The 22881-nt window shown below is 38.6% G+C and overlaps 1 protein-coding gene and 1 pseudogene across 1 annotated transcript; both read right to left on the bottom strand.

The window, feature by feature from the left end:
• Positions 1–2176: 2176 nt before the first annotated feature.
• LOC128127318 (photosystem I P700 chlorophyll a apoprotein A2-like) lies at positions 2177–3432 on the bottom strand (annotated as a pseudogene).
• Positions 3433–6720: 3288 nt separating this feature from the next.
• Positions 6721–7758, bottom strand: LOC111913380 (protein gar2-like). The gene is made up of 2 exons (XM_023909098.2): positions 7467–7758; positions 6721–7265 (listed from the first exon to the last, which is right to left on the bottom strand). Exons 1-2 carry the CDS (start codon positions 7756–7758, stop codon positions 6721–6723), a joined length of 837 nt encoding a protein of 278 aa, XP_023764866.2.
• Positions 7759–22881: the final 15123 nt, after the last annotated feature.

The raw sequence follows: 22881 nt of genomic DNA, 5'->3' as shown, positions 1-22881 counted from the left end.
TGGAATGATCGGTGGCTGTGGGTTAATAGTGATTTGGTCGGGGCTGGCTATCCTTGTGTGCACATAGCTTTGTATCGGGCACCCCAATCGTCGGGGGTCAGTTTGTCAGTGGCTTGTGCGTTAAGATGGATTTGTTTTAACGACGAAGATTGGCCCGATTATGTATTGGCAACTGTCAAAATGAGCGCTGCTTGGTGGTTGCGTGGAAAGATGCCTTAGATTTTTATGGACAATGATGCTAAGTGTTAGGGACAAGATCCTTAAAACATTTAGGATCCTCAAACCTCATCAAATATTCAGGATCCTCAATTATCTCAGGATCCCAACTATTACCGTTATTATTACTTACTAACATTTATAACGGTTGTATGTCATTTTTAACACGTGTAGAAATAGTCAAGAGAAGATATTCTCAATAGAGCGTCGTCTCAACTATGCTACAGACCCAAAATACCAAGTCCAACAACGTTCAAAAAGTTGTTCATAGAGGATCTCGGGAATATCGAACATCTTGTTAGCTAGGTTAGACTATAAATTGACATATGTATATCACACACGACACACTACTTACTCCTAGCTTACTCTACGAACTTTTTCACTTGTTCTTACTGAAATACTCTTTGTGATCCTCATTTTATATTAATAAAATCATCAAGGCAAGTGATAATTATCACCTCCGAAGGTTTTGTGTTGGAGATCCTAGCAAGGATCAAGGGCTTTCCTTGTAAACAATTGTGTGATTCTCTTTATCTTTTTCTATTGCACAATTCGAACATCACAACCTCTCATTCAATTTGGTTGATTTGTAATTGTGTAATTTTTTGACCAAAACAAATCGGCGCCTACCGTGGGGCTATGTGTTCAAAATCCTCGAAAGATCATGTCTACACAACCGATCCATTCTTCATCCTCCATTCCTTCCATTCCAACCAAAAACCTACCACTTCTTCCGAGTGGACCCCCTAGTTAGAGGAAAGCGCCTGATACTTCCAAGAGAAACACCCCTCCAGTCACTAACCAAGGAAGTTTGGAATCTTCAAGACTCCAGGACCCCACTACTCCGGTCACTACTGCTGAACTCTTTGCTATGATGAGGAAAATGACGCAACAGATGACTCGGCAGCAAGACGACAACAGAACACTACTTAGAGAAATGGAGAGGATGAAGGCAGAATTTCAAAAATCCTAGGAAATGATGCCCACAGTTATACAACCAACAATCTTGAACTTCAAAAATTGTATGTAATACTCTGGTAACTAGTATTTAGTTAACACTTTTTGTTTTGGGGTAGAAGGCAAAAAGGGGAAGGATAGAATCACTACACTATCACTACACTATGAAGGCTAACTATACCTTTCGCATTTTACATTTTATAATATTAGATATTAAATAAATGACTTCATTTTGGGTGGATAGCGGGAATCGAACCCACGTCTTCTCCTTGGCAAAGAGAAATTTTACCATTCAACTATATTCACTTTTTGTTTCGTTCTTGATACACAATATGTCCATAATACACAATATGTCCACACATATATGATATATATGTCTGGAGCATATTTGTGCAGCGCTGGGCCGGAGGCTCTCTTCAGATTGAGCCCAAATTTTTTATTAATTTGAATTTTATATTCCTTTTTTTTCATTCAAGAACAAGAAGTTTGACCCCTTCTAAATTTTCATTTTTTTCTTATATTTATTTGGATTTTGGGGACTTATATTGAACGCGTCTCACAACCAAGAATAATTCAGGGAGTCATTTTGGTTTGGATTTAGAACAATAGGTTCAAGAGATGAGAGAATTAAGGATACCCACTAGAATGACTAATCCAATCCATAATGATGTACCTGAAAATACATGCATGCTTTTAATCCTTACCAACTCGATCTTGTCGCCCCTAGCAACAAACATGCATGAACCATTTCACGAAGTATGTGTCCGGATAGTCCAAAGTCTCGATAGTTAGATCTTGGCCTTCCAGTTGAAAAACAACGTCGATGAAGGTGTGTAGGCGCACTATTCCGCGGTGGGGATTGTAACTTTCCATAAATTTCCCATTTGTCACTCAATGATCAAACTTTTCTTATTTCTTTTTTTGAGGATCAACGAATCAAATGATATTTCTGTTCCAATTTTTGCCTCTTCTTTTCCCTCTGAATCAATTTTTTTTTCCATACTCATTAAGTTCCTATTAGTATCCATGATACAAGTCGGATCCTAGATGTAGAAATATAAAATAAGAAGGTGGATCTCTTCTTCATCGAAAGAAATGAGATTATCGCGGATACAAAACATTCAATTAACAAAATTAACCAAATTTCCCTGATGTAGAGGCAATCAAGAAAGCTGCATAAGTAAATATATAACCTATAGAAAAGTGGGCTAATCCAACCAATCTTGCTTGTACAATGGAAAGTGCCACCGGTTTATCTCTGCAACGAATCAAATTGGCCAAAGGTGTGCGTTCATGAGACCATGCTAAAGTTTCAATCAATTCCCGCCAATATCCACGCCACGAAATTAAAAACATAAATCCAGTAGCCCAAACCAGATGTCTAAATAAAAACATCCATGCCCAGACTGATAAACTATTCATACCAAAAGGGTTATATCCATTAATAAGTTGTGAAGAGTTTAACCATAAATAATCTCTTAACCAGCCCATCAAATAAGTGGAAGATTCATTAAACTGCAAAATATTACCCTGCCATAATGTAATGTGCTTCCAATGCCAATAAAAAGTAACCCATCCAATGGTATTTAACATCCAAAAAACTGCCAAATAAAATGTGTCCCAAGCCGAAATATCACAAGTACCGCCTCGTCTTGGGCCATCGAACGGAAAACTATAACCGAAATCCTTTTTATCTGACATTAACTTGGAACCACGCGCATGTAATGCCCCTTTTACTAAGATCAACGTAGTTGTATTTAAACACAGAGCAATATCATGATGAACCAAAAAGTCCCCAGGACCTATTGTTAAGAATAGTGAATTACTATTCTCATTAATAGCATTTAACCAACCCGGCAACCATATGCTTCGACCCGCGTTGAATGTCGAGCCATTCGTTGAAGATAAAAGTATATCGTACCCATATGAAGTTTTACCATGAGCAGATTGTATCCATTGAGCAAATATAGGTTCGATTAAGATTTGCTTCTCCAGAGTACCAAAGGCAAGCATGACATCATTATGAACATAAAGTCCCAAGGTATGGAAACCCAAAAAGAGGCTGGCCCAACTTAAATGAGATATGATAGCTTCTTTATGTTCTAACATTCGTGCCAATACATATTCCTCATTATGTTCTGGATTGTAATCACTAATAAAAAATATAGCTCCATGAGCAAAAGCTCATCTCATGATGAATCCCGCAACCCCCTCGCCCACTACCGGTTGATCCTCAGGCCTGCCCCCCTCTTCTTCCATCAACTAAATGGATTCTTAGATCTTATTCATGAGATTAAGAAAAAGAAATCTCTTTCTAAATTCTTCTAATTTTTATGTTATGTATAGTAAATTACTAATCTTGACAATGCGGGATCCTCAGGAAATCAATAGTGGAACACAACTCCTGCTACTGCTACATCACCCTGAGAGACGAATATGAACAATCGAGCATCTATGATTAATGATCTCGATGAGCCTTTCAATACTCCTAGAAACCTTGATTTTAGTAACTTCTTAAACAACAATACTATAAATACTAACTCTATGAATTTTGTATGAAGAAGATGAATGAGTCTTGAGAGAATTGGAGAGAGTTTGGTGTAATGTATATGTGTGTGTGTGTTTGTGGCTCACGGACGAGAGTAGAAGAGGAGAGGGGAGAGAGAGTGGTGAATGACTAGCTTGGATACATGGAGGATTTTGCATGGATGTATGATGGAAAAAATGGAGGTGGCACCCAAAGTCAACCCCCCTAATTCTCTTTTTTTTATACATGGGCCGAGATTTTGGGTCAAGGAGAAATGGGGGAGTAGTTTGGGCCCATTAACTTTAGTTTGGATATTTGGGTCCTAAACATAAAAATTTTTGGCCCATTGGGCTCTTGGAAGCATTTAAGGCCTAATTAGAATAAAAGAATGGTTTATGGCTTACTGATGGTTAATTGAATTAGTTATGGCCCAATTAGGCCCATTAGGTTTAAAATGAATCATTCTAGGTCCAAATGGTTCAAAATGTTTTAGGTTTTTGTATTGGGTCCAATTAGGATCCAATTAGGGCTTCTAAGTCCAATAAAGTTGAATTGGGTGCTTATTGGTCCGTTAGGCCCAATAAGGAACTCCTAGTCCAATATGGACTTAAACCGGGATTCTTAGGGTTTTTAGTCTCTTTGTTGGACGTCATTGATGAATCTAATGAGCATAGTGGGAGGTTTACTTAGAGTATAAGATTTACAATAGTTGAATGGTTACACGAGAATAGAATTTCCTAGCTAAAATGCTAGTTGTGACATCATCCCCTCGTTAGAGGGAATTTCGTCCCGAAATTCTTTTGAAACTAGGATTGTGAAGGAAAGAATAGGTGAGAGTACATTTGCTTCATCTGGTCTTCACGTTCCCATGTGAATTCCGATCCTCGCTTTGCGCTCCATCGAACCTTCATGATCGGGATGCGACTTTGTTTTGTACGCTTCACCTCCTTATCCATAATCTCGACTGGTTCTTCGATGAATAGGAGATTCTCGTTTAACTCAATCTCTTCCAAAGGGATGACAAGGGTTTAGTCTGATAGACACTTTTTCAGGTTTGAGACGTGGAAACTGGGTGTACGTTGCTGAGCTCGGCGGATAGTTGCAGTTTGTAACCCACTGGACCAATCCGGGCAAGAATTTCGAATGGTCCAATGTACCACGGGTTCAGTTTTCCTCTTTTCCCAAAGCGAATCATCCCCTTCCATGGAGAGACCTTTAATAGCATGCGATTTCCGACTTGAAATTCTAGTGGCTTTCGTTGCTTGTCAGCATAGCTCTTCTGTCGGTCTCGCGATGCTTGAAGTCGAGCTTTGATTTGGACTATCTTCTCGGTTGTTTCACGAATGATTTTGGGTCCTATAAGAGCAATGGCTGGTGATTGCCCTTTTGCTAGTTGAGTGTCACCTACATCGGCCCAACATAGGGGCGATCTACATTTACGACCATAGAGAGCCTCGAAGGGAGAAACCTTGATGCTCGTATGGTAATTGTTGTTATAAGAGAATTCGATCAGAGGCAAGTGGGCATCCCATGATTTTCCGAAATCAATCACGCAAGCTCGGAGCATGTCCTCGAGTGTCTGAATGGTACGCTCACTCTGACCATCCGTCTGTGGGTGGTAGGCAGTGCTCATATCTAGCTGTGTTCCCATTGCTCTCTGAAGAGATTTCCAGAACCTTGAAGTGAATCTGCTATCTCGATCTGAGATAATAGATACGGGCAATCCATGGAGTCTCACAACCTCCTTGATATAGATTCGGGTCATCTTTTCCATCTTGTAGGATTCTTTTATTGGCTAGAAATCAACGGATTTTGTTAATCTATCGACAATTACCCAGATAGCATCCAATCCGTCCGCTGTCTTCGACAGTTTAGTCACGAATTCCATAGTAATCCTCTCCCATTTCCACTCGAGTATCACTGGTTGTTGCAGTAGTCCCGAGGGCTTTTGGTATTCCACTTTCACCTTGGCACAAGTAAGACACTTGCCCACGAAAGTGGCTATCTCTGCCTTCATATTAGGCCACCAATATTGCTACTTGATATCCAAATACATTTTTTCTGACCCTGGATGAATAGAATATCACATCTTGTGGGCTTCGTGCATGACTGTCTCTCTGAATCCCCCAATTTTGGGAACCCAGATTCTATTCATGAAGCAGTAGGTTCCGTCGTCTTTGACTTCGAGCTCCTTCTCCATTCCTCGTAGCGATTCACTGGTGACATTTTCTGGTTTCAATGTATCCAATTGGTCTTCCCTGATTTGTGAGGCTAGATCAGATTGGATGGTGATTGACAGGGTCTTCACATGACGACTTGAAAACTCCTTTCTACTCAGGGCATCGACTACTGCGTTAGCCTTGCCTGGATGGTATTTGATTTCACACTCATAATCATTTAATAGTTCAAACCATCTCCGTTGCCTCATGTTCAGTTCCTTTTGATTTAGAATGTGTTGGAGGCTCATGTGGCCTGTAAAGATGGTGCACTTGGTACCATATAGGTAGTGCCTCCAAAATTTTAAGGCGAAGACCACCGCCCCCTGTTCGAGATCATGCGTGGTATAATTTACCTCGTGCGTTTTCAGTTGTCTAGATGCGTAAGCAATTACCCTCCCACGTTGCATAAGGACACAACCTAAACCCTGATTCGAAGCATCATAATAAACTATGAAGTCCTCGGTTTCCTCCGGTAAGGATAGCACTGGAGCACTATAGAGGGCTCGCTTCAAGGTTTGGAAGGCAATTTCTTGCTTCTCAGTCAAGCTGAAAGGTACGCCTTTCTGTGTCAATGTGGTGAGGGGTTTGGCTATCTTGGAGAAGTTTTGAATGAATCTTCGATAGTAGCCTGCGAGGCCTAAGAATTGACGAATTTCCATTGCTGTTGCCGGAGTTGCCTGGCTTTCGATTGCTTTGATCTTGGTGGGGTCCACGTGTATTCCTTCTTAACTAACTACATGGACAAGAAAATTTACACTCCGAAGCCAGAATTCGCAATTGGAGAGTTTCACGTACAACTTTTCAGCCCGTAGGGTTTCTAAAATCCGTCGGAGGTGTTGGCGAAGTGTTCACGGTCTGAGAGTTCTTCTGAGCAGCCGCCTGCAAAGAATCTAAAAACAAATGAGCTTCAGAAATTAGCTTATCGACTTTTGCAGTCGCATCTTTGCATTCCTTCGTGGAAGCCTCAACAGCAAGGGAGGCCTTCTGGCATTGGGAAGTAGAGGCGTCAATAGCCTTAGCTGCAGCAAGGAGGGAGGCATTATGTTCTTTAACAATGGAGGAGAACAATGCCTTGAGAGCAACATCGAAATAGGAACCAGAGGAAGAGGAGGAAAGCAGTTGATCAAGTTTGTCATTGACTTCCTTGAGATGACGCTTGGTCACAGGAGCATCTTCGTCTTCATCACTTTGTACACGGTAAGGACTGGAATAAGTGGAATCAAATTCCAAGTCCTCACCACCAAGAACTAGTGTGGTGTCAGTGGATTGGGTAGGTGATAAGGGTTTTGTAGTGACAGGAGGTTCGGTTGTAACTGGTGGTTCGGTTGTGACAGGAGGTGTGGGTGCTGAAGAGTGAGCCCCCGTAGTAGTTGTGGTAGTGGTAGTTTATGTGAAGATTGGATCAGGGATGGGAATAGTGGTTGATGGTTGAGAGGTAGAGATGGGAAAAACTGGAGGGATTGAGATTGGTACAGAAACAGGTGGAGGAGAAGGGGGTTGGGAGCGAACAAGTATTTCTGGGGTAGGCGAGCGAAGCGGGGTATCACCATGACCCGAAGCCTCCTCATCAGAGCTTTCGCTTTCTAATTCTGAAGGAGTAGTAGATTTGTGTTTAGGAGGAACATACTCTGAGTCCGAATCGCTTGAGGATTGAAGTATGAGTCTCCGAGCGGGTTTCTTCTGCTTCTTCGGTTGAGGCTGTAATGGAGCAGCCTTATCTGACTTTCGCTTCTTAGGTGTTTGACCCTTGGTTGGTTTTGTAACTTTCGCCTCCTTCTGTGTCTCGGTTTTCTTTCCCCTCTTGGCTGGCTTGCCAGCCTCTTCAATGGAGCGAACCATGGCTGGTGTGAGTTCCCTTGGACCCGAAGAAGGATGCTTCTTGTATTCTTGAAGAACATTGCTTGCAGCAGACACACAGGCAAGCATGGCTTTAGGGATTGATCCAATGAATGAATACTTGGTTGGATCTGTGACAATAATCTTTATGGTGTGAAAAGTGGCGATTGAGGAGAGAAGAGAGTCCGCCATGATTGGAACGTGGAGACGATCCATTGCCCGCTTTGTAATGATGGACCTGTTGGGTTTTGAGCAATCTAACACTTCCTAAGTGTGCTTGCAACCCTAATAAACCTTGGATCTATGTTTTCTTCTAAAATACATGCAAATAATAACTTCCAAGGTTTCTTCCTAACTAGCATAGCATAAGGATTATGAATCATAAAAGTACTAGTAGAAATACATACCTTTTAATGATTGTTGATTGTTTGGAGTTTGAGAGCCAAGCACCAATAGTGTGAATGCCTCAAATGGAATCACAAATCACCACTAACACATGGAAAACTTTGAGAGAGTAGTATACTTTCTTGTGGAATCGGCCACCACTAAGTCTCACACAACTAGTGCCTACACTTAGGCCCTATTTCTTGCATCATATGCTTCTTTATATAGTGTGCATGGTTAGGGTGAAACCCTAATAACCCATGTCTTTTCCTTTCCAAGGATCCATAAGTTAAAAGCTCCATGGACCATCCATGGACTTCCATATTAGCTTAGCCCATTAACCTATAAGTATTAGCCCACACTATATAAAATATAATAGCCCATAATTTAATCAGTCTTCTTTTTAATCTCTAAATTAATTCATAATAAATTTAAGACTAAAACTAATTAAATAACATGACTTCATATTAATATATTATAACTTATAATATATTAATAAATCGTAAGTATACAATTCTCATAAAATTATCCATAAATCGTTTGGGTGAAGTGCAACCCAAATGGACCATGCCGGGTCGGGTCAAGTATGTACCAAATAAGTTATGGTCTTAGACACCTTATCCAACAGACTCCCACTTGGATAAGTCTAATAACTATATTTGCGTATGTTACTTCAGGAACCAACCAACAATCATAGCTCTCGAAAACTCTGTTGATCTATGAAGCGCCATTTTAGATAAGTGATCATATAATACTCTGTTCTCATGATATCAGCCGGACAAATACATGGAACAACGTCGTACTTATTGTCCAACAATTTGTTTCCCGATTTTCGATTTGTTTGACAAAGAACTTAATCGAACACATCAATTTAGTTCTGACCGGCCGGTACATAGGTCACAACAAAATCATCGAGGGGCCTAGATATCGCTTCTATTTCTAGAAGGAACAGATAAACTTCGACTCATATGCTTGTTCTACTACTTGTTGAATTGTACACAAAGGCACGTTTTATAACATCAAGTTACTGATGCATTTACGTGCAATCAATGCACAACCAACTCATAGGTAACAACTCATATCTCTAGGTTTGAAGATTTATATGATATTACCGTCTCACGATCACTCGAGATAAATTCCATGAAGTGATACAAGTGAGCGTGGGTTTAATCCAATACTCATAACTTATGAGCACTCATGAATGTTGTAGCAACCATTGCTATGACTAAACCCATTTAGCCATCTACAAACTCGATTCATGACAGTCTTGATTCATACCTACTTCCAACATATGAACGACTGTGGAGTGTTTAAATAACTTAGTCATTTGGAAAGAATAACCTAGCTATTTTGGAAGTCAAAACATGCAAGGTGAAACACAATAATAATCGAATCCAATATGGTCTCAGAACCCTTTTGAATATAAATAGAACCACCTTTTATTTATCACCATATTGATTACACATTATTCATTGTATAATGCTTCAAACAATCAACTTAAGACTTGAATAAAAACAACAGTCGTCCCATGCTCCTAGCATGTACACTTTGTTTTTCTAAGCAATAGTTATGCCATACTCCAAGTATGCACACTATGTTTTTCTATGATCCTTACATTGTGATGTAGATCAATTGAACATGATTCCAATGATACTCATTTCACAATCCCAAATCCTTATTGTAAATGTGAGAATCCCCGATTCCTATCATTTACCAAAAAAATGTTAGATTTTAAACTTTTATGCAATGTTCCTCTTGTAATGATTATGCACAAAGTCACCAAAACCTTGTCACCAGTCATTACAGAGTATTCCAAAGAAGATCAACTCTATGAAAACGAAGTCTCATATTCAAAGTACATTGCTTTGAACATCCTTCTTGCATTAATGTTTTCTAATCTTACATAGATTGAATAACTTCCACCTATGGAGACATTTCCCTAGTCCCATTTTGACTATCACTTCCGAACAAGAGTTACTTCTTTTCAGAACATGTCAATACGGTCCTTTCCGACAACTTACATCATACTTCCAACTTTCCCTGAGCAACCAATCTTTGGCGAACCTCATATTGTCCTCGACAATTGCTTAATCACTTTAGTCATATCCAGTTCTAGACTTTTCCCTTCTCAATGCCTTAAGCATTTGGAAAATTTAGAAAAGATGAATATTATAGCACATGCAATCGATCCTATATCCGAAGCATATGGGACACGATTCATGATGTTTGACATAAAGACATGATACTAGACCAGTCTTTTGCTACAATATTTTTTATTTGCCATGTTTTCAAAATTTAACTATGAAGAGGGATGCCGTAATCATAATCGAATTTTGAAAACGCAATAGATGTAGAATTTCTTCAAGTTGAACCATTCCAACATAAAATTCATACATATATATTCTTGACTAAAGATGATTAAAATCTCAATCTAAGCTTTAGAATTGAAATGAAGTATAATTTCCTCTCCCTTAATTATAGCAAAACAACTTTTCAATCCCTGCAACTTCACGAATTGAAACTTTGTTTTCTATAATTAACATTGCTAACTTGCAACACTAAACGTAAGAATCATGCTCCCACTAACATGATGATTATCAGCATAACACTTATGCTCCCACTAGCTCTGACATATTTCCAGAAATCTGTTGGACTTCTGAAATTTAGATTCATACACCCTTTCTTAGATAGCTCACATGTGTGTCTAAGCAATTTCAAGAACTATGAAAAGGGATTCCGTAATCATAGTCTCAATTTCTTAGACCTTTGCCATTTCTCACAAGTCCATGTTAGTGTGTCGGTTAACCACACGCACTCCACTAACGACTTTTGAAAATGCAAATAACACAATTGATATCTACGTAAAATCTACTTAGTGAAAGCGTTTCCTCACCATCATTTTCATGAATCAGAGAGAAACCTTATGATACTTAGATTTTATAGTGTATGAGTTCCTATCCATGTGAATTTGTCAAAACCATAATCACAAGATAAGGTTAGTGACAAATTCAGCCTTACATGAATTAAACTTGTTCAATCTTAGTTTCTTGTCACCTTGGTAGCACAAGGCCCACCAATGCTTCCAAGTTGAACTCTGATAACTCACATGCAAATTCAACTTATTTGAAGTAGGTACAGAAACAAGAATTATGTCATTACGATAGGTTGCAAACCTTACGTTGTGTGCTAGTGATAAATTACAGGTTTTACTCTTGATTAAATCTAGAAACTCTTTCAGCATCTTTAAGGCTCCAACTGTCCCCTTGACATATAAGTTTCCCCAGTCAAGAACCATTCCTTGACAAACCAAATATTCAAGGGACAATGCAGATTCTTATCAAGACTAACACTTCACACAATTGGTCTTAGTTGGTCTTTGTCTCATCCAAGACATCACAACTTACCAATCTCAAATGTACAAGAGTAGAAAACATTTTACACTACATTTGACTAGTGTTAATAAATCTTCCTTTATGTCACTCAAAGTTACAATCTTGGAGTATGACTCTAAGAATTGTTTTGGAACGAAGTATGACTCATCTTCTTGATTTTAACCAATCCAACAATTCATGACCTCTCTTCTTAGCCATAACAATGCACTAAGACGTCCTTAGAGTATGAATTTGTGATATGGTTTCATAATCATTAAGATGATCATGAAATACGATACTAAAGTACTCTCCCATCCTTTCAGATTTGAGAAACTTTTATCTTTCTGCCTAATTTGATTCTTCTCATTTGTTTTGTCATACATTGTAACCTTTCCAATGTTACAGAATTATACTTAACCTTATAAGTATAATCATATTTACTAATCTTTAGTAAATCATGACAAATCAATCTTTGTGGTGGACCTTGACCAGCGCACACCCAGTGTACCTAATTCCTTAGTCCTTCAATTGACTCACATATACATGTGATCAAAGAATTAGTCTTAATTTTCAAAGATGAAAATTCTCATTCATCATACAATACAACTTGTATGATTCCAAGTTTCTGTCCAATTGAAACTTGGGTGATGAAAAACTTTCTTCATTTGGTAAATTCAGACACTACCACAAATAAAAGAATCAAATCCACTTTCCAATATTGCTATTATTGGAAACATATAAGCAACAATTTTCCACAGATGCCATTGTAAGGATATTTTTAAAACAAATAAAATTAAAACCCCCTTTTTTTCTTTTTTTTTTAAAACTTTGCGGAAAAACTTATCCTTACAATCTACATGAAAACCTTGTTGTTATCTATTCATAAGCAATATATTATAATTCTTAAGGAACAGCTCAAAATTCTGATTGCTGAACCATGCGATCGAAAACCCACCTTTGCAATCAGAATCAATATATACTTACTTTATGCTTCCTATCTTTTCTTTGATTCTTAAAAACATCAGCATGTGACCCATTCACATTATGTAATAAGAATCTCCAAATAGGAACTTAATAGAGTTAGACAGTGGACTTTACCCGAAGTAGAGTCAAACCTCTTGACTTGATCAACCTTATGACCTTTCAGGTGAATAGGGCAGCTTCACAACCAATGCCCCTTCCTTTGGCAACAAAACACATGGACCCTTTGGTAATGGCACATGAGACTATCTCAGACTTAGCCTTTCTCTTTACCATTTGGTCAACCGAGTTGACTATGGCCGATCCCTTTCCACTGGGAAGAGAAATCCTTTTCTAGATATCCAATGCTACCATTGTCAATGTCCATGTAGACTTGGGAAGTTGTTCTTTTAATCAAATTTGCTTTACTGGTGTTCCAAATCAATGCTGATTCCACAACACCAAGCAAATAGATAACTTCATTAAGGGTCATGTTATAGTCCGCCACATAGTAGTCCCAAAGAGACTCACTATGTTACTAAGAAAGTGATTGAACATCCAACTTTCACGGGACTTTGACACCCAACTCTCCCGACTTGTTAATATGTGACTTTATATCCAAGATGTGAGCACACATAGACTATGCTTGCCAATAGGGATTGAGTGACTTTAAACTTTTCAAGAACTTGTGGGTGAGGGAGAATAATTGGAGGAAGTGAAGGAAGTGAAGCATGATGTTGAGGGACACCATCTTCAAGAGATTTGGGAAGATCATAGTTGTCTGAACCAGACATCTATAATGGGAGAAAATCAAGTTAGTTGATTCAAAATCCTTAATATAACACCCAATATGAAATATTAAGGCTAGGACCCAACACAATATTTTATAATTTGGAAGAGGGATGCCGTAATCCAAGCTATAAAATATTTGAAGGTAGGCGAATGACGATTCACCAATTTCCACCATGAAAAACGAAATAATTTATTAGGTTTTAATTGGATTTGAAATTCCTAGATCTTTTGAGATTCATTGAACTTTTCAATGGCATGTTTCAATCTCGAGTGTGCCCTCTCAAATTTTGTGAATGGGATGCCGAGGATCACAAAACAAGGTGTGAATAACCATACCAACTCACTTGGTACCCTTAATATTATCACCCAATCAATGTGCCGGTTAACCACACACGCTCCATTTATCTATTACAAACATTAAGTCACCCTTCGTGATCCTTACTAGTCCAAGTTAGTGTGCCGGTTAACCACACACGCTCCACCAATGACTTGGTAAGGTACAAAGTGTGAATTCCATTGACTAGCACCATGTTCACATTTTTCCTAAAATAACTATGATTGGGAATTAAATAGGTTTAGTTACTTTATAATAATCATTATAATTTTAATGAGAATTTAAAGTCATTGTCCTACCCGTTCGGCTAACGACCCTCCACCAGTCAAGCAAGCGGTGGGTGAGAGTGGACACCCATTAAGTTGCCATTTTATAGGCAACAACCTTATACCCACCTTATAGACCGGCTTCGTGAATGAGGCCTACTAACGGTAAAACGACTTGTTCTTATACATATATATAATAATTAACCATTAATCTTATAATAGTATAAGGGTAGAATTTTAACTTTTAAAACTTCTACGGTATGGAATTAAAGTTTGTGTGAGACTTTACAAATTCCAAAACTTGAGGGCAAGTTTTGAACAATTCATAAACTTTTGGATATTCATAACTTATGAGTTTTAATTAAGTGTTTAATACTTTTAATGAAGAGTCTCTTGGAAATCCATAACTTGAGGACAAGTTATGAAGTCCATAAAAGCATTTATTAGAAAAACTCTTCTAAAGTGTAACTTATGACTTCTTAAAAAACATTTAAAAGAAAAAACTTTTGGAATTCCATAACTTGAGGACAAATTATGAATTCCATTAAAACACATTAAGATCAAGAATTAAGTAACAAACAATTTGCAAATAATTCCTATGATCTAACAAAACTCATATGAACATGAACATCCACATCAACAATTTCAAGAATCATATGAACACATATAAACTTGAAATTTTGATTATAACTTTGAAATTGGTCCACTATCATCATTACCACATCAAAAACAGGTTTTATGAGTCCAAAACAGTTTAAGGTAATGATTCTAGACCAATTCCAGCACCAAAACTCAAAGATATGCTGTCTTGGGTTCCAACTCGTCGAGTGCATGAACCAACTCGCTGAGTTGGATGAATTTTGCCTTGGACTCGTCGAGTCCCTTCATGGACTCGGCGAGTCTGTTGTGCAGACAACACATAAACTTCGATTTTTCGCAATCTACATCAAGTATTCAAGAAAACAAGCCTAGTCTCTGATACCACTGTTGGGTTTTGAGCAATCTAACACTTCCTAAGTGTGTATGCAACCCTAATAAACCCTGGATCTATGTTTTCTTCTAAAATACATGCAAATAATAACTTCCAAGGTTTCTTCCTAACTAGTATAGCATAAGGATTATGAATCATAAAAGTACTAGTAGAAATACATTCCTTTTGATGATTGTTGATTGTTTGGAGTTTGAGAGCCAAGCACCAATAGTGTGAATGCCTCAAATGGAATCACAAATCACCACTAACACTTGGAAAACTTTGAGAGAGTAGTATAATTTCTTGTGGAATCGGCCACCACTAAGTCTCACACAACTAGTGCCTACACTTAGGCCCTATTTCTTGCATCATATGCTTCTTTATATAGTGTGCATGGTTAGGGTGAAACCCTAATAACCCATGTCTTTTCCTTTCCAAGGATCCATGGGTTAAAAGCTCCATGGACCATCCATGGACTTCCATATTAGCTTAGCCCATTAACCTATGAGTATTAGCCCACACTATATAAAATATAATAGCCCATAATTTAATCAGTCTTCTTTTTAATCTCTAAATTAATTCATAATTAATTTAAGACTAAAACTAATTAAATAACATGACTTCATATTAATATATTATAACTTATAATATATTAATAAATCGTAAGTATACAATTCTCATAAAATTATCCATAAATCGTTTGGGTGAAGTGCAACCCAAATGGACCATGCCGGGCCGGATCAAGTATATACCAAATAAGTTATGGACTTAGACACCTTATCCAACAGGACCGGTACCTTCCACATGAGATCTTTGAATGTCTAGATGAAGAATACAAGCTTTGAACCATTTGTTGTCAGATGATGGTCCCATTGTCCAAATTAATCCCGTGATACAGCCCATAAAGCACAGTCATAAATGACTTGCTTGCTCCATCTGAGCCGGCGCTTCGCTCAGAGAGTCCTTTGAACATGAGAGTGAAGAGGTCGTTCCATTGAGGAGGAAGGCAGGACTTCTTGAACTTGGTAATGGTGGCTAGGGTTTTAGTGTACCCCATTTGGTAGAACATAGAGAACAGTTGACCAGTAGTTATCGATTCAGGGTTTACCAAAGTTGGTTCTTGAGAGAGACCAATTAGGGCACAAAAGCGGTTCTTGGAGATAGAGGTCTTATCATTGTGGATTTCAAAGTGAATCCTCTCAACAACCTTGTCTTAGTAAGCAGTTGAATAGGTGAGTGAGAGGCAGGACATGGGAACAACTTCGACTTTTGACAGAGCGTCGACAAGAGGTGAGTACTTGAGACATTCGACGACATACAACATGTAAGGTTCATAGATGAACGGTGTATGATCAATGGTCAGGTTTTTTTGAGGTTTGATTGTGAGGAGGGTGGAGTGAATAGATGTGTCGTGAACTGAAGAGGAGTCTGCCATTGTTGAAGCTTTGAAAGGAAGAAGGTGAAGAGTGAGAGAAATAGCTCTTTTGCTTTGAGAGAATATGTAAGTGATAAAAGAGTAAAGTGGAGCATGCCAAAACCTTTTATACGTTTAAGTAGGAGAGAGAAAAATCCGGCTGATATCTTGGATTAATTTGAAAACCGTGCCTGATGTGACGGAGTGAGCAGTTGTCATACCCGATGATGACGCAGGAAAGAGAAAGGACGTTTCCTTTGTACACGCCATTCCATAAAAAGCGCTTTTTCAAATCGTCAAAACGATTGGATAACTGCTGACTCAGCCTTAACTGTATCCCAAATGTCACCCTCAAATTTCACATGAATCGTCATTGCCTTTATCTTTATCGATCAGTGGAATAGTTTAGAAATGAAGCTGTAACAATTATGTCATCGTTAATAGAACCAGATTTTTGGAAAATCAATGATTTTTGTGCATAGAGTGTAAAAGATAAAGAAATAAAAAAAACTTTTTGAGGGTTTAAGTGATGTCTTGTTGAGACATAAAGCAACTGATTATGGGCACGAATCTCTTCCTTCAAAGTCAAGAGAGACTTTAAAGTGCTTGTGTGGGTTCCCAATAAATAACGCTCACATACTTGTTAAGAAGTATTGAAAGGCATCTTTTTTAATTAAGGCTATAAAGGGTGGCTTTCGCTTCAATTCATGATATCGATACTTGATATAAGACCGAAACTGAACGAAGTACTTGTGAGATCAATGTGATCTGTTGAACATGTAGGTAGGGAAGATATTTATTGACTGGTGGACAAGTGAGAAATCTAAAAAAAACTTAACTGGATCCTTGGGGAAGAAAAGATATTGGTAATAGAAATTTTCAGAAGAATCACTAAAGAAAAGAGATTTCATATAAGAATTGTAACATAGTGATGTTGTACCGTCAATTCATTAAAGGCGTTTAATTGTGGGTTTCACTTAGTACGTAGTAACATGAAACTAAGATTATTAACACAGATTTTTGTATAACCATAAACCTTAGTGGTTAATTTTGAGAATCTCAAGGGTTACTTTGGTGAGATGAAGTGTAATGAAGAAAAATGATATAGGTGGTTTAAGAAGCGAATGTACCTCTGCTATAGAAGAAGGACCAAGCAAAAAACTCTAAGCTCAATATGAGTAGAGTAAGGTAGCTCATGATTAGAGTGAATATAACAGCCTAGTTTGGGAAAACATGATTTGTATGTATCATGTTATTAAGGCTTCACTCAAAATCTATAGAGGCTTTAGTCAACATGAAACAACATGCTTCTAGGGACACGTAGGAAGTTTATAGAAAATAGATTATACCTTCTGGAGCTTCATCATCGAGAGTAACACTTATACAAAAGAGAGCATTAGATTAAAAATAAAAGAAAAAATATTTTTGTATTTTGTGAAAATGTTTAATTAAACGAAAAAGTAAAATATTTTTTTGGTTTTATGAAAATAAAGAAAACGTCAAAGGAAGTATTTAAAATAGTGTACAAAAGAATACAATCAATATGCCTTGATAAGAAAAAGAAGCGAACGAGTTCAGAAGGACCGAACCCGAAATAGACCGAACGTTTGGTTCATTTCGGTTCATGGTCGAGTCGAACCCGAAATAGACCAAACGCTTGGTTCATTTCGGTTCGCTCTATTTTGCTTCTTACCTTTATTGAAGTGAATGCGATTTTGGTACAGATTCTGCTTCCATCATTCCTACGCCTTGCAAAATTTTGTTGAAACTTGCTTCAGGTAAACCCTTAGTGAATATATATGCCAGTTGATCAGTTGTCCTTATGACGTGAATTTCCACATTGCCATCTTCCACGTGATCTTTGATGAAGTGATACCTCAGTGCTATGTGCTTAGTCTTTGAGTGTTGCACTGGGTTGTGACAAATCTTAATTGCACTTTCAGAGTCGCAATATAGAGGGATTTTCTTCATGTTCAGCTCGTAATCTCTAAGCTGACTTTGTATCCATACAACTTGAGATGTGCATGATGCTGCAGCGATATATTCAGCTTCTGCAGTGGAGAGCGAAACACAGGTTTGTTTCTTTGATTGCCAGCTAACCAATTTCCCGTCGAGAAATTGGCATCCTCCAGTGGTGCTTTTACGATCTAATCCACAGCCACCTAAGTCAGCATCTGAGAATGCTTGGACAAAGAATCCTGAGTTTGCTGGATACCATAGACCGAGAGAGGAGGTTCGCTTCAGATAACGAAAAATATTCTTCACGACTAGCATGTGAGGTTCGCGAGGGTTAGCCTGGAATCTAGCACAGTAGCAGACTGAGAACATGATGTCAGGCCTGCTGGCTGTGAGATACATTAGTGACCCAATCATTTGGCGATAAAGCGTCATGTCAGCGGCTGGCTTCTCCAACGAAGGTGTAAGCTTTGTCCCAAAAGCCATTGGAACATTAACTCTGGAGTTTCCCATCATGTCGAACTTAGCAAGTAATGACTTTGTGTATGCCTCCTGATTGATAAAAATGCCGTTGGGTCCCTGTCTAATGTTTAGGCTAAGGAAAAACTTAATTGGACCCATTGAGCTCATCTCAAATTTAGTTTGCATCAACTTCCTGAATTCAGCTGTTAAGCTGGGATTCGTGGAGCCGAAGATGATGTCATCAACATAAATGTGGACTATCATAAGGTGGTTACCCTCTCTCTCTTACGGAAGAAGGTTGGGTCAACCGAACCTTGTTTGAATTTAGACATTTTTAAGAATCAAGTGAGAGTTTCATACCATGCTCTGGGAGCCTGCTTCAAGCCATATACCGCTTTGTCTAGGATGTAACAGTGATCTGGATGCTTTTCGTTCACGAAACCTGGCGGTTGCTTGACGTACACCGTTTCTTCAAGTTCTCCGTTGAGAAAGGAACATTTGACTTCCATCTGATAGACTTCAAAGTTTTTGTGTGCAACATAGGCTAGAAAGATTCGAACTGACTCTAATCTTGCAACTGCAGCGAAGGTCTTTTCATAGTCGATACCTTCCTCTTGACAGTAGCCTTTCACAACCAACCGAGCTTTGTTATGAATCAAATTCCCTTCCTTGTCTATCTTATTTCTAAATAACCACTTGAGACCGACAACCGTAGCATCTTTTGGAGTTGGAATAAGACGCCACACTTTGTTTCTTTCAAACTCATTTAACTCGTCTTGCATGGCTTACACCCAGTCAGAATGGTCAAGAGCTGTATTAACAGTCTTTGGCTCAACTTTGGAAACAAAATAATTGAACATGCAAAATTCCACTTGAGAAAGTAGTGAAACTTGTTTCATTGTGATCTGTGATCGAGTTAAAACGTTTTCTGAAGATTCCCCAATAATTTGACTTTGAGGATGGTCTTTGGTCACAAGTGGTGGGTAGTTTGGATCACAAGAGGGATCCAATTATGCATTGATCTCTTCTTCCAATTCAGACAGAGTATCATCATCATTGACATGTGTACTCTCCCCCTCGAATGATGATATGAGTTCAACATCTGGATCAGAGTGTTCCCTTTGTTTGGACTTTCGGTTGAGCTAGATGACTGAGGTGTTGAATCCTCCCACTGGAATGAAGGACCCTGATCATTTTGTATAGACGGACCCTCCCCCTGGACAGAAGGACGGTTACCAGAAGGTTTGCTTAAGACAGGCGTTTCGGTTGCTTTCAGTTGATCGTCAACCATCTTTCGTGCAACATCGTCAATGACTTACTTTAGACGGTCAACTTTGTTGTTTTTCGCCTTTGATTCAGAATCGATTGTCATTTGAGGCTCATAAAACAGAAGCATATATTGTTCGAAAAGATTTGAGATAGAAGCTATAACTTGACTGGTCTTTGAAAAGATTTCCTGCAGTGCACCTTCGGTTGTCTTCATCTTCTTATCATAGCTATCATCAAAAGTGAGATAGTATGTTTCTTCAATCTTCTTAGAGCACTTGTTCAGAACTCTATATGCCTTAGAGTATAGGGAGTAACCTAAGAATATTCCTTCATCAGCTTTAGCATCAAACTTGTTTCGATTCTCTTTAGCGTTGAAGACGAAGCATCTTGAACCGAACACATGAAAGAATTTCACAATCGGTTTGCGATTGTTCAAGATCTCGTAAGGAGTGATAGAAAATCGTTTGTTTAGATATGATCTGCTCTGAGTATAACAAGCAGCAACAATAGCATCAGCCCAGAAATATAAAGGCAAGGAAGCGAAGCATAACATCGTTCGAGCTGCTTCACACAGAGATCGGTTTCGCCTTTCAACGATTCCATTCTGCTGTGGAGTATATGGAGCTAAGAAATTATGAGTCGTTCACTTCTCAGCAAGAAAATCTTCGAAATCCTTGTTCTTAAATTCCAAGCCATTGTCACTTCTTACGTTACGAACAACTTTCCTCAGTTGAACCTCAACTTGCTTAATGAAGAGCTTGAGCTTAGGAGTGGCTTCTAACTTTTGCTTCAAGAAAAACACCCATGTGAACCGAGAGAAGTCATCCACTATAACCATAATATACTTGTTCCCACCAATGCTTTCAATAGAAGAGGGGCCACACAGATCGATTTGCAATAGCTCCAATGGTTCTATCACCTTTGTATTGATATTAGAGGGATGCCTTTGTCTACTCTGCTTTCCCATTTCACAGGCTACGCATAGATGTTCTCTGTCAAATTTGAGAACTGGAAGACCTCGAACATGATCCCCCAAAACTAGCTTGTTGATATCCATGAAGTTAAGATGAGAGAGTCTTCGATGCCATAACCAACTTTCGTCTGAGTAAGCCTTCGTTAGTAAATAGACTGCTGGTTTCCCTCGAATTGGATTGAGGTTTAAGGGATACATTTCCCCCTTTCGCTTCGATTTCAACCGAATTTTATTGGACTTCTTGTCGACAATCTCAGAGCCTTCATCATCAAACGAGACTTTCAATCCGGTCCCAACCACCAGCTGTGATACACTGATAAGGTTGTGCTGCAATCCTTCAATGTATGCGACCTTTCTTATTGAGAAATCACCATTCATAATCATTCCATAGCCTTTGATAGTTCCAAATGAGTTGTTGCCATACTTCACGATTCCACCATCCTTGAGAGACCGAAACTCTCTCAGCTCTTCCTTTCATACCGTGATGTGATGCGAGCAACCACTGTCAATATACCATTCTTCGTCAAACTGCTCGTCACGTATAACCTGCAAAATGTTAAGCAGATTTAGGAACCCAAAGTTTCTTGGGTCCTTGTTAGCTTGTTACAGGACAGGGAATAGTAAGAGAAACATCAACCAAATAAGTTCGTTTAATTAAAGTTGTTTCATCTTTTCTTTTTATTGTGAAAACTTTAATTTTTGTTTGTCTTAGGTTCATTAGACGTACTTTTTGAGATTTTGACGTCGGTTCTCTTTTGGATGTCTTTCGGGCACTTGTTGTCTTCTGGAAAGAGCTTTCCTTTTCCTTTTAAATCTTTCGAAGGATAAGAATTAGAATGAGAATGGGAAGAATAAGGTTTAGAAGAGATCTTGATCCGTTGATTATTACTATTCCTTGATTGAGAACGGGAACATTCTTCCCTTTTGTTCTTCTGATTGAACTTTGGACCGAACCCATTCTTTCGGTTGACATTGTGTTGAGGACCGAAACCACTCTTTCGGTTGCTGAAGTTCTGAGGACCAAAACCGTTCTTTCGGTTGCTGATGTTCTGAGGACCGAAGCACTCCTTTCGGTTGCTATCTTGCTGTGGACCGAAACTATCCTTTCGGTTCCTTGTTTGTTGTGGACCGAAACTACCCTTTCGGTTCCTTTCATTCGAGGGACCGAAACTATCCTTTCGGTCGCTTCTTGATTCTTCCCGAGACTTATGCGTCCTTTTGTACCTGACATAATGAGGGTTTTGTGATCTCCAAAACTATTTTCTTTTTGAGATATTCTTCTTTTATCTCAGATTTCATTGGGGTTTTCGATCTGCCACCTGTTTTGGATTTTTGTGGATGTTAGCCTTTTTCTTCGGAACACGCGCATTGCTTTAACTGTTTGACGAAGATGTTTCACTGGTAGTTTGAGCTGGTTTGCCCAAAGATGTTTTGGTGCCACTTGTGCTTGGCACATCATATCTTGCAGGCTCATTAAGTGGTTCTGGTACGTACCTACCCTTCACTCTCCAAGATGTTTTCTGAGATAGGCCTTTTGTCTCATTAGCGTTGTCTATTGGTGCTGACCAGAAGAACTCATCACATCCAGCTGCATTATCTTCTTCCACCATAGCAGTAAGTTCTACTATTTGTTGTGGAGTGATTCTTGGAACTGTGTAGATTTGATTTGGAGTGGTTTGTACCTTTTGATACACAACAACTTTTGCCTTGAGAATTTTGGTCTTTTCTGTTGACGAGCGAGCGAACTCAACGGAATTTTCAAAAATCAGATTTTTGTGAGTTTCAGGTTCGCTTTTGACAAATTCTGAACAGTCCACCAAATCCTCTACAAATATTTCACTCAGATCATCATCCTCATTATGTCCAGATACATTTTCAACATCAATTTTATTTTTTGAACTTAATTTGGCATTCAATGAGTCAAATTTCTGTACAGTTTCGGTTCTTAACTTCAATCTATCATTCTCATCTAACA

The sequence above is a fragment of the Lactuca sativa genome, chromosome 7 (genome assembly GCF_002870075.4).
Source record: "Lactuca sativa cultivar Salinas chromosome 7, Lsat_Salinas_v11, whole genome shotgun sequence".
NCBI classification, from domain to species: Eukaryota; Viridiplantae; Streptophyta; class Magnoliopsida; order Asterales; family Asteraceae; genus Lactuca; species Lactuca sativa.
The sequence above is the reverse complement of the archived record's forward strand: the minus strand, read 5'-3'. Positions and strand labels throughout refer to the sequence as shown.

What these genes read in the sequence shown, in the direction of transcription:
- LOC111913380 (XM_023909098.2), bottom strand. Translation starts at nt 7,758, where the DNA reads ATGGTTCGCTCCATTGAAGAGGCTGGCAAGCCAGCCAAGAGGGGAAAG. An exon ending in TGAGGAGGCTTCGGGTCATG is followed by an intron (nt 7,266 to 7,466) that starts GTGATACCCCGC and finishes CTCACTCTTCAG; the next exon opens with CACCCACACCTCCTGTCACA.